The sequence below is a fragment of the Canis aureus genome, chromosome 22, assembly GCF_053574225.1.
Source record: "Canis aureus isolate CA01 chromosome 22, VMU_Caureus_v.1.0, whole genome shotgun sequence".
Taxonomy (NCBI): Eukaryota; Metazoa; Chordata; class Mammalia; order Carnivora; family Canidae; genus Canis; species Canis aureus.
In genome coordinates, this window is record NC_135632.1 from 8705195 (window position 1) to 8717730 (window position 12536).

The following is a 12536-nucleotide window of genomic DNA, read 5'->3' on the forward strand; positions in this document are numbered from 1 at the left end:
GGAGAAGTAAGAAAAATAAAGACAGGATAAAAGAAGATTAAACTGTGACAGGTATTGAATTGAAGTCAAGGAATTCATTATTGTAACTATTGGTAGAATTTATGTCTGATTATCAGTTTGGGTAAGACTCAAAAGATTTTTTTTAAAAAAACCTTTACTTAGGTTCTTAAATAGTAATATATTAAAATATTCTTTTTTGTCTTTGTTGAATCAACTTCTATAGAAGTAAAAAGTTACGTAATTATTTGTTTTATTTTGACTTAGGCGTTTGCAATCCCTGATTAAAAATATTACTCTTAGAAGAACAAAGACAAGCAAAATTAAAGGCAAACCTGTTTTGGAGTTACCAGAACGTAAAGTATTTATTCAGCACATTACACTTTCAGATGAAGAGAGAAAAATTTATCAGTCTGTGAAAAATGAAGGCAGAGCTACTATTGGAAGGTATGGAAAAAAGAAAGCCATTTTAGAAAATAATTTTTATTTTCTTTCCTATTTAACTGAATAATATTTCTTAGAAATGTTAGTAAAGTCTGAAGTATAAAGTTAATTTGCTTCTTTATTTAAATTCCTTTTTTACAAATTCGTAGTTGAAGTAAATGAAATAGTATTATAATTTACCAAGTAAGTCCTTAAGTTAGGAAGAAAATGAAAAGTATATGTGAAATGTCAAGTTCTGAGTACTAGTCAGAAGACTTTGCTCACTTCTATTCCTGGCTCTCTGTCATGGAAATTGATAAAAACATTGAGAGAAGTATACATATAAAGAGATAATAAACCTATTTAAGGACCAAAACCTTGGGAATGTTCACATTTAAGAAATAGGAAAGAGAAATTATTGTAGAAGATTCTGTCAAGGGCAGAATTACGAAAAAAAGTAAAAAAAAACTGTTGGAGAATCCCATGGAAGACCGCATAATCAAGAAAGAGGGTAATGGTCAGTAGTGTCATATAATGCAGACTTAGAAAAGCTGTTTAATTTGGTGATTCAGAAGTTACCGGTGTAAACTCTTAACATAGTTTCACCAGGATAGTGAAGCATGTACCAAATTGTAGGAATAAGGGAATTATAAGGAAGTAGTAGCAGTAGGTAGGGTTAGGCCATTTTTCATGAAGTTTGTAAGAGGAAGATGGAAGTAAGACTGGTACATAGGATTGATAGTTGGTTGCTCTGTCAAATTTTTGCATTTTATTTGGGTTAACTGCCTTGAGAAGAGAACATGGAGGAGACTATAGGTAGAGAAGAAAATAAAGCAAATTGATGAAGAAAAATGAAGCCTAGTAAGGGATAAAGAGTATAATCAGTGAAATAAGAGACAAGAGTATCTGCAGAGAAAGGTGGTGGGAAGTTGAGGAAGATAGCAGGATTTACAGCCATTATAATAAGTTGTAAGTTCTTAGAGTGGTAGATAGGCTTCACGTAGTATTGGATATATATAGAAGTCAATATGACTTACCAAACAACATGTATAATCTGGGAATAGGAACTGATAAAGTAGGGTTATAAAGGGAGCGGGGTTGGTAGAAAGTGAGAAATTCTAGTTCAGCAAGGACATGTTTGATGTGAGTGCCCATGGAACCAGAATGAGTAGGAAACAAGTGAAAGCAGAAGAGGGTTGAGAAAATAAATTCAAGTTCAAATTTAAGAACTTCCATTGAATTTCAAAGCAGGTTTAACAGCAATTAGAGAGATTGAAAAAGATTTTTCTAACTAAGCAAGTTATTTCAGAGTTCAGAATCTTACAGTGGTGATTGAAAGTTCCTTTATTTATTCTTTCAACCAAAATTTAGTATGTGCCTGTGTAACACATACTGAGATACAGTATAATAGACAAAAATCTCCACCCTCTAGGAGTTTACACTTTAAGGCAGGGAAGAGACAATTTTTAAAAATTAAATTTTATGGAAAAATTTAAAGCAGAGAAAGGGGATAGGGAGTGCTGACACAATTTTTAATAGGGTATTCACTGAAGACCTTTCTGAGAAGGTTTCTGTGGGAAAAGATCTAAAAGGTAAAAGACATTGGAGTTGGGAGACATTTCAGGCAGAGGGAACAGCAAGCATAAAGGCTCGGAGTTGAGAGTATATTTGGTGAGTTTGAAGAGCAACAAAGAGGTAAGTGTGTCTGGATAATATGAGCAAGATGTCATGATGATGTCAGAGATTGGAGTGGGAGTACACAATGGTTTCATAAGACAGTCCACATATTTCAAGGACTTTTGGGCTTTTACATTCTATTAGATTAGAAAACCTTGAAGGGTTTTGACCTAGGAAAGTGATGTAATCTTAATGTTTTAAAAGGATCACTGGCTGCTGTGTTAATAAGATTTAGAGTCTAGGAGTAAGGGCATAAATAAAGAGAACAGTGGGCAGTGATCAAACTAAGAGATGATGGTGGTTTTACTACTGTAGTAGTAGTGATGAAGGATGTAAAAAATGGCTGGATTCTGTTATAGTTTGAAGGCAAAGCCAGAAGAGCTTGCTAATTGATATGGTATATGAGGAGTGATAGGAGTCAAAGATAACACCAGGTTTTTCTTTATTATTTTTCTTAAGATTTTATTTATTTATTCATGAGAGACACGGAGAGAGGCAGAGACCCAGGCAGAGGGAGAAGCAGGCTCTGTGCAGGGAGCCCGATGCATGACTCAGTTCTGGGACTCTGGGATCATGCTCTGAGCTGAAGGCGGCTCTAAACCGCTGAGCCACCCAGGGCTCCCCAGCACCAGGTTTTTCACATGAGTATGACTAGAAGGTTGGAATTACCATTTGTAGAAATAGGACTAAGAAAGGAACAGTTTTTTCAGTGAAGAACAGAAGCTCGGTTTTGGGCCCATTGATTGTATGATGCCTCTGAGATTTCTAAGTGAAGATGTCTTGTAGTCAGATATGAGATTAGAGTTTATGGGAATGTTCTTGATGTATATTTGAAAGTCACCTACGTGTAGATGGCAGTTAAAGCACAAGACTAGATGAGATCACCAAGAGTGAGTGATGTTAGAGAAGAGGTCTAGTGAGACCTCTAGAGACTGGCTAGTGAGGTTGGAGGAGGCTTCTACTCTAATTGTCTGGTACTCAAAAGAGATTTGTTAAACGGAAATGCTGACTTCTAGTGTAGTAAGTGACCATGTCAGGGAATAGACTGTGAAGGTTAATCTGTTTGAAAAGATTAAAGGAATAACTTTATTGAATCCTTAGAAAATATATAGGTTATTTTTAAAGTATTCTTTTTAATATATAATACATTTAGCAACATTTATTGAGCACTTACTAGGTGTTTTGCATTCATCTAAGTGCTTTATATGTTTTTGGTTTTTTTCTTTTTTTAAGATTTTATTTAGTTAGTGAAACATGGAGCTGGATCTCGACCCTGAGGTGATGACCTGAGCCTAAGCCAAGAGTTGCACGCTTGACTAAGCTACCCATACTAAGCTAACCTAACTGCTTTATATGTATTAATTAACAGTAATCTAACTTAGTATAATAATTACTACCAACATTTTTTAGGTGAAGAATCTGAGGCACAGAACAGTTAAGTAACTTATACTATGTCACACAGCAAGTGAATGACAGAGCTGGTATTTAAATTCAGGCAGTTTGGTTCTAGAGCTTGTAAGTTCAACTTCATATTGTCTCTTCTTTGTATTGTTGAATATTTATGTATTTAGATTTTTAATAAAATTTATTTATTCATGAGAGACACAGAGAGAGAGGCAGAGACACAGGCAGAGGGAGAAGCAGGCTCCCTGCAGGGAGCCCAATGCAGGACTCGATACTGGGACTCCAGAATCACGCCCTTGGCCGAAGGCAGGCGCTAAACCACTGAGCCCCCCAGGGATCCCCATATTGTTGAATATTTAGAAGTAATTGTTGACATAGTACTACAATTACTAATAGCAGATATATATACATCTAGATAGATATAAATATTACTTACCATAGCCCAGGCACTATTCTAAATGTTTTCCATGTATTTTTTCTTTTTTTAAGATTTTACTTATTCATTCATAGAGACACAGAGAGAGAGAGAGAGAGGCAGAGACACAGGCAGAGGGAGAAGCAGGCTCCATGCAGAGAGCCCAATGTGGGACTCGATCCAGGGTCTCCAGGATCACGCCCTGGGCTGCAGGCGGCGCCAAACCGCTGCGCCACTGGGGCTGCCCTGTTTTCCATGTGTTAACTTTTTTTTTTTTTTTTAATTTTTATTTATGATAGTCACACAGAGAGAGAGAGAGAGGCAGAGACATAGGCAGAGGGAGAAGCAGGCCCCATGCACCGGGAGCCCGACGTGGGATTCGATCCCGGGTCTCCAGGATCGTGCCCTGGGCCAAAGGCAGGCGCCAAACCGCTGCGCCACCCAGGGATCCCAACTTTTTTTTAATATGACAGTCCTGTGAGGTATATGTTACTACCATGCCACTGTTAAAGCTGAAGAAGTTGAGTATGCGAGTTAGGAAACCTACCCAAAGTTTCACAGTTAAATTGGCAAAGCCAGGTTTTGAACTCAGTCTAGCTCTAGAGTCTGTGCTCCTAATCATTAAGCTGTACTTTTTCTTTTGCCTTAATGTACTAAATAATGTGATAGATGTATATGATTTTTGGATCACCCATTCTTCCTTCAGAAGCCTGTATTGTCATTGTTTTGCTGTACTTTCTATTGAATATTTCTATTGAAAACATGATTTTGTTTTATGTTTTTCTTTAAAGTCTAGCAATTTGACCAATACCTCTCTCTGTTGATTTCTTTCTGGAACATTGTGGTACCATTTAAATCTGTGCTTTTTTTTTTTTTCTCTCTCTCTCGTAAAGTTTTTTTTTTTTTTTTTCTTGTAAAGTTTTTTTAAATGTTTTCTCTTCCATTATTTTATTTTATTTATTTATTTATTTATTTTTTATTTTTTTTAAAACTTTTTTTTTATTTTATTTTTATTTATGATAGTCATACAGAGAGAGAGAGAGAGAGAGAGAGGCAGAGACATAGGCAGAGGGAGAAGCAGGCTCCATGCACCGGGAGCCTGACGTGGGATTCGATCCTGGGTCTCCAGGATCGCGCCCTGGGCCAAAGGCAGGCGCCAAACCGCTGCGCCACCCAGGGATCCCCTCTTCCATTATTTTATCTTTATGTGTTGGATGTTCTTTGTTTTCCATGGGTATCATTTTATGCTAATTTTTTACATATTTTTGTTTTACTTTTTATTTCTTCTGTTTCCCACATTCTTTCCTATGTTTTTCCACAGTGGTTTGTCTCTTTTATGCTGATTTCAGTGTCACTTTGATTTCTCTAATGGTTCACTCTTCTTCACACTCCTGAGCTGTAGCTCCTCATTTTTCATCTGTTATTTTGCCATGATAGTAAATCATGGCATTATCCTTGCTCAGAATTTTTATTTGTTTTATGGCAATATTTTTTTTGGTGAGTTTTCTTTCATTGCCATTTTTTCCTTCTTTGATCTTTGCTGATTATTATATTTGAATGTCTTGAGTTCTTTCTGGCCTAGCTATTTGCAAAAAGTTAATATGAAGGGGGAAGAGGAGGCATAGCTGTGTCCCAGACTAATAGGAAATATCCTTTTTAATTATGACTCAGGGTTATATCTGAGTTTTTTTAGGTATTATTTGTGTTTATACAACAAAGGTCAGAAGCTGTAGGGTTCCTTATAATGTGGAATCGTGTGCCCATAATCTTTACTGAAAACATAGTAGGTCTGTTGTGTTTTCTTAGCTTGCCTTCTCTTCTTGGTGTAAAACTTATCCTTGCAAGTTCAGACCACAGCCGGGCACTCTGTTTTTGTCAAATTTTACACATGAAAGATGATGATTTTCCCCTCAGGGCATGCCATCTATTTTGAAGAATTGTGCTCTAGCAGGTTTGTTTGAGATCTGCAGTCCTCTCTCTCAGCATCTCCCTATCTGACTTCTATTGCAATTGGTAACCATTTCTCATATATTTTGCTTTATTGTTGCAAATCTCTTGTGGTTCCATTAAAGGTAGTTGGGCTTTTCTGTTTTCCATTGTTTTGAAGTCATTTCCAGAGAAGAACAATGCCATTTTTATTCCACTGTTTTAGAATAGGGAATAATATTGTTTAGAGGCCTTCATAATATTTAACATTTTTTTTACTTCTAGGTATTTTAATGAAGGGACTGTCCTTGCACACTATGCGGATGTCCTGGGGCTTTTGCTTAGACTGCGGCAGATTTGTTGTCATACTCACCTTCTTACAAATGCAGGGTCTTCCAGTGGTCCCTCAGGTAAGTAGATATGGCTTACATATCTACTGTTACATTTGTTAGGGATTTTTAAATCAGAATGAGAAATTTTTCTTATGCCCTAAATATAGTGTCTTATTTGTTAAATGGACGTTGTTTTTGGAATAGGACACAACTGGAACATACCCACAAATTCTTACCAATGAAATGGAATAATAATGATGTCTTCCAGGATTTCCAGTGATAGATACTCTTACATTGCCATTTTGAATTGGATCTGCCTTTTATTCTGTGGTAGTATGTGCAGATTCTAATAATGCTTTTGTGTAAGGTATATTATATGGGTTAGCTACTATTTTAGCTTCTGAATTTTAAATTTAAACTATTTTTTTTCCTGAGATAGTAAAAGCCTAAATAAAGACTATAAACTATAAAACCTTTTTCCTGTATAAGGAAGATTAGCTTGTCTAGTCATATTACAAATAGTGCTGTGAAATTAATTTTTCAGCCTTTTCTCTAGGAAATGATACACCTGAAGAACTACGAAAGAAGTTAATAAGGAAGATGAAGTTAATTCTGAGCTCAGGTTCTGATGAAGAATGTGCAATTTGCTTGGATTCTTTAACGGTTCCTGTCATAACACATTGTGCACATGTCTTTTGTAAACCCTGTATTTGCCAAGTCATTCAGAATGAGCAGGTTAGTTTTATCCTAGGTACAGATTCAGTGTTTGGGTACACTGGTCAGTCTTGAGTGTAATGAAAACCTAAGTCCAACAGACTATAAGGAGTTTTGCACTTGGATTCAATTTATGGTTAATTATGTCAGTGATATATTTCTTTTAATTAAGTCCTTTTAAACATAAAAAGACGGGATGCCTGGGTGGCTGAGCAATTGAGCATCTGCCTTCAGCTCAGGGAATGGTCCTGTAGTTCTGGGATCGAGTCCCACATCAGGCTGCCCTCCAGGAGCCTATTTCTTCCTGCTTATGTCTCTTGTCTCTCTTTGTGTCCCTCATGAAAAAATAAATCTTTAAAAAAAAACAAAACCATAAAAGACAACTATACTTTTGGAGGCATGTTCATAGGCAATATCCTAGTTCTATTATTAAGATCATTGCTGTCCAATAAATAGATCAGTAATGTGAGACACAAAGGTAATTTTAAATTTTCTAGTAGACAGGTGCCTGGGTGGCTCTGGTTGAACACGTCTGCCTTTGGCTCAGGGCCTAATCCCGGGGTTCAGGATCGAGTCCTGCAGTAGGCTCCCCACAGGGAGCCTGCTTCTCCTCCCTGTGCCTGTGTCTCTGCCTCTCTCTCTGTTCCTCTCATGAATAAATAAATAAAATCTTAAATTTTCTAGCAGAAACAGATGAAGTTAATATTTTTATTTATCCAAAATATCTAAAATATAAAAATTTGAGATACTTAACATGATTTTTTAACTTAAGTGTTTAGAGTCTGGTGGTATTATATACATTTCTAGCATGTCTCAGTGTGGCTTTGGATAAGGTAGGTCTGGATTCTAATTTATGGTAGAGTTTTTTGGAATGGAATAATGTTTAAGCAGTTTTTCAGCTGAGGGTAGAGTTTTTAAAAACATTTTCATTGGTATACATATAGAAAAAAAACACATCATGATTGTACAGTTGATTATGAAGTAAACATATCCATGTAACTACTACTTTTGTCTCCTTGTGTCCCTGTCCAGTCAGTTACCTTATCCCTAAAGGTGACCTTACTATATTGACTTTTAACAGCTTCAGTTTCAGAATTTTTTTTTTGTTACAATGTTATTTGGTGTATAGTTATTTAGGAGATATTTTATTAGTATGTCTTGGTACAAATGGACACAACAAATACTGCTTTGAATGAGCCTGATAGGATTTAACAGGTCTAGACCAGCTTTATAAGCTATTAAGAAGGACATTTTTCCCTTCTAAAGACAGTTCCAAGTAGTGTGCTGTGTTGTAGTTAGGTTTAAGATACTGTTATTCATGGTTTCTTGACTGGTCTGCAAATAGTACAGTTCACCCTGAACAATGCAGGGAGGGGTTAGGGATGCTGACTGCCTGTGTAGTTGAAATCTGTGTATCACTTTTAACTTCTAAAACTTTACTAATACTAATCACCTACTGTGGACTGGAAGCTTTACTGATAACATAAACAGTTAACACATATTTTTATGTTATATATGTGGTATTCTTTTTAAAGTTTTTATTTATTTAAGTAATCTCTACATGCAATGTGGGGCTTACATTCCGTGACCTTGAGATCAAGAACTGCATGTCCTCCAACTAAGCCAGCCTGCGATCCCTATATGTGGTATTCTTACAATAAAGTAAACTGGAGAAAATACTAAAATCATAAGAGAAAATCCATTTATTTTACTGTGCTGTATTTATTGAAAAAAATTTTCATATAAGTGGACCTCTGTAGTTCAAACCCATGTTTAAGGGTTAATTATTTTATAATACTTGTTTTGGATTCCTACTGTTTGTCAAGATGACATACCATAAGCTATGCTCCCTTTTTTACCCAGTCCCACTTAACACATAAGAATATTACATCTGCTTGGAGTTCAGTGTGTACAGATTTATTTCAAATGAATGAATCTAATAAAAAAGTCTAATGTTAGCTATTAAGGATATAGAATTTACCATACTTTTAAAAAATTGTAGGGAAGTTTATATTTGTTTCTTGGATAAACTTATATCTTATTTTTTCTTATATAGCCACATGCTAAATGTCCTTTATGCAGAAATGATATACATGGAGACAATTTATTAGAATGTCCTCCGGAAGAACTGGCATGTGACACTGAGAAAAAGTCTAATACAGAATGGACATCCAGTTCGAAGGTAATACACATGGACGATATTTGGAGTATTTATTTTATATAAGGATACCACATCTTAAAATAATTCTGCTTATAATCCTATCATTTGAATATAATACTCGGTTGGTGTTAACATTTTTATTGATAGTGGTGGATTTAAGAGGCAAGGAACTTCAGTTTGAGTGTATTCTTTCCGTCTTAATTTCTAAAAACATTAGTTGTCTTCTACTTTGCATTTTAGGGAAATAATGGGGCAGGACCATTCTTTTCTAATAAAAAAAAGTTATATGTATTTTGCCCATTCAAAATGGAATCTAATGGGTGTCCTGATGTTTTTTTTCAGATTAATGCTCTAATGCATGCACTGATTGACTTAAGAAAGAAGAACCCCAACATAAAAAGTTTAGTTGTTTCTCAGTTTACAACATTCCTGTCTTTAATAGAAACACCGCTCAGGTAAATTCAGTATTGATTCTCAATGTGAGTAAAAAGATTTTATGTAAGTGTTTTGATTTGGAGAGCAAAAAATAATGTTCTACCAGTTCTATTCATTTCATCTGTCTAAAATGGTAGTCACAATAAAGAATATTTCCTGGGAGCCTAGAATTTTAAAGATTAAGTCCTGTATTAGAAAAAAAAACTGACTTCAGAACGTGACATGGTAGTAGATGGTTAGCAAATATTTGAATAAATATTCAATAATGAGTTGAATAAATGAGTGGAAGGATTAGTTTGAATGAAGAAATTTGTAATTACTTAACATTTTAAAAATTGTATGTAAAGTGTTACTTGTCTCTTTTGTCCCTCCATTAGAGCCTCTGGATTTGTGTTTACTCGTTTGGATGGTTCCATGGCTCAGAAGAAAAGAGTTGAATCAATTCAGTGTTTTCAAAACACTGAAGCAGGATCTCCAACTATAATGCTTCTGTCCTTAAAAGCAGGTGGAGTTGGTTTGAATCTTTCTGCAGCTTCTCGAGTGTTTTTAATGGATCCAGTAAGTAATTCTGTAGACTTTTCAGTATGTTATTAAGCTTTTTTTTTTTTTAAATAAATTTGGTAATACCTTCATTGTTGTAACTGAAAATTCTTAGACAAACTTTAGAAATAGATAATAACAAATGTTTATTGAGGACTTTCTTTTAAGCACTTGACATATATCAACTGAAATTCTCACAGTATCTCTATAATATTCCTGTGAGAGATCCCTGTGAGGTCTTATTGTCCTTATTTTACAGGTGAGGAAACTGAAGCAGAGAGAAGTAAAATAACTTGCCCAATATCATACAGTAAAATGCAAACCAGGATCAGGGTCTATGTTCTTAATTTCTGTCTGTGATTTTCTACCTCTGTATATAGAATTAGTTTCTATTAACTGTAATGCTTTGGTGTAGTGGTTTCATTCATTTGGCTAACAAATAATACAATCCTGCGTTGTGTCAGGGAGTCTTAGAGACACCAGGAATCTGGCTATAAATAAGGTAGACAAAGTAGCTACCATCATGATGCTAATGATCTAAAGTTTTAATGTGCAAAGAATTAGGTAAAATGTAATTTCTGACCTCTGTCCTCAGAGATTAAGGAGTTCTTGGATGAGGCCCAGGAAGCAGCATTTTTTTTTTTTTTTTAAGATTTTATTCATTCATTCATGAGAGAGAGAGAGAGAGAGGCAGAGACACAGGCAGAGGGAGAAGCAGGCTCCATGCAGGGAGCCTGACTGGGACTCGATCCCAGGTCCCCAGGATCATGCCCTGGGCTGAAGGCGGCGCTAAGCCGCTGAGCCACCTGGGCTGTCCAGAAGCAGCATTTTTATATAGGTAATAGGTGATTCAGATACAGGTGGTCCAGCATCACAGTTTTAGAAACTAGTACCATTAATGGAATATTTTGGATAAATTTTAGCATCTAATACAGTATTGTCACTTGTGGTTGTACACTATAGGCCTAGCTGTAGAACTTTACTCACCAAACTGTGACCTAAGAGAAGCACCACAGAGGAGCAGTACCTTTTTCTTTCTTTTTTTTTTTTTTTTAAAGATTTTATTTATTTATTCATAGAGACACAGAGAGAGAGAGAGAGAGAGAGAGAGAGGCAGAGACACAGGCAGAGGGAGAAGCAGGCTCCATGCAACAAGCCTGATGTGGGACTCGATCCCCGGTCTCCAGGATCACCCCTGGGCTGCAGGCGGCGCTAAACTGCTGCGCCACCAGGGCTGCCCCTTTTTTCTTTTTTTAATAAAGATTTATTTATTTATTTGTTCATGATAGAGAGAGGCAGCGACACAGGCAGAGGGGAGAAGCAGGCTCCATGCCGGGAGCCCGACACGGGACTCGATCCCGGGACTCCAGGATTGCGCCCTGGGCCAAAGGCAGGTGCCAAACCGCTGAGCCACCCAGGGATCCCTGCAGTACCTTTTTCTAATAGCACAGATTGCTGTAGGCACTCTGGACTACTAATTCAGTGAATGAAGTTTTAAATCTTTGCTAGAGTTTTAATATTTTATTGTTAGATTTTAAAAAAATCATTGTAGCCATGTATTTGTTATATTAACTAACCTGAGGGTAATCTTAGACGATGATTTTTGGACAGATACGCAAGTTATTTGCTTCTTGATAAGGAAGAAAGTGAAAGAAAAAGACCAGCAAAAGGGGAGAAAACCTTTTTCTGCAAATTATATAATTTGCAAATTACAGATCTTTTCTGATATAAATTAAATCATTTAAGAGGATGTATAACCCCCCCCCCCCCCCCCCCCCCCCCCCGTTAAGCAGACAGATCAATTTTAAAATGGAAAGAAAAGATACTATGTGATTACAGAACAAGCACTCATGCTGTGTGCTTTCTGTATATCAGGCACTGGATTAGATACTGGAAGCAGTGGAGTGAAATGATGGGGGAGGGGGATAGCTGTGGCTGTCACAGTTGGGGGGGGAGGTGTATTTTTTTTCTCAGAGCAGTTATGTCAGTATCTGAATTTGGTCAGAAAAATTTGAGTCTGTAAAAGGTAAATGAGTAGTACTGAAATCAAAGGATTTGTGCAGAACACTCACAGATCAGGGTGGTAATAAAGTAATTCATATTCTTGTTAGGCCTGGAATCCGGCTGCTGAAGATCAGTGCTTTGACAGATGCCATAGACTTGGCCAGAAGCAAGAAGTTATCATCACAAAAGTGAGTTTTTAAGCCCTCTACTATTTTAAAATTAGGTTGATAAGGTTTTTAAGATTATATAAATAATGCATGAATATGTTACAAGATTGCAAAATAATTATGCAGAACAAAATAGGAAGGTCAGCTTTAATCTCCTTTAGAGGAGACCACCATCAGCAGTTTTACATGTTATTCAAAGTCCCTTTCTCTCTGTTTACATAGATTCATTTGTATGTATACATCTCTCCTTTAAAAAATTTATTTTAAGGTAAGTGGGATCATACTTTATTATATTCTGCAACATATTTTGCCCCCTTAATAGTATATACTGGCGACTACCA

At 36.1% G+C, this 12536-nt stretch overlaps 1 protein-coding gene across 6 annotated transcripts in view; it reads left to right on the top strand.

The window, feature by feature from the left end:
- HLTF (helicase like transcription factor) overlaps positions 1 to 12536 on the top strand; it is a 49705-nt gene that overhangs the window by 33118 nt on the left and 4051 nt on the right. For 4 of the 6 annotated variants that reach the window (XM_077864752.1, XM_077864749.1, XM_077864750.1 and 1 more), the window contains exons 18-24: positions 265 to 444; positions 6128 to 6252; positions 6719 to 6909; positions 8945 to 9070; positions 9392 to 9504; positions 9862 to 10042; positions 12136 to 12216. In XM_077864752.1, coding sequence (XP_077720878.1) covers positions 265 to 444; positions 6128 to 6252; positions 6719 to 6909; positions 8945 to 9070; positions 9392 to 9504; positions 9862 to 10042; positions 12136 to 12216 — 997 coding nt within the window. The remainder of the gene's footprint in view (positions 1 to 264; positions 445 to 6127; positions 6253 to 6718; positions 6910 to 8944; positions 9071 to 9391; positions 9505 to 9861; positions 10043 to 12135; positions 12217 to 12536) is intronic. The other 2 variants (XM_077864753.1, XM_077864754.1) reach the window with 1 other exon arrangement.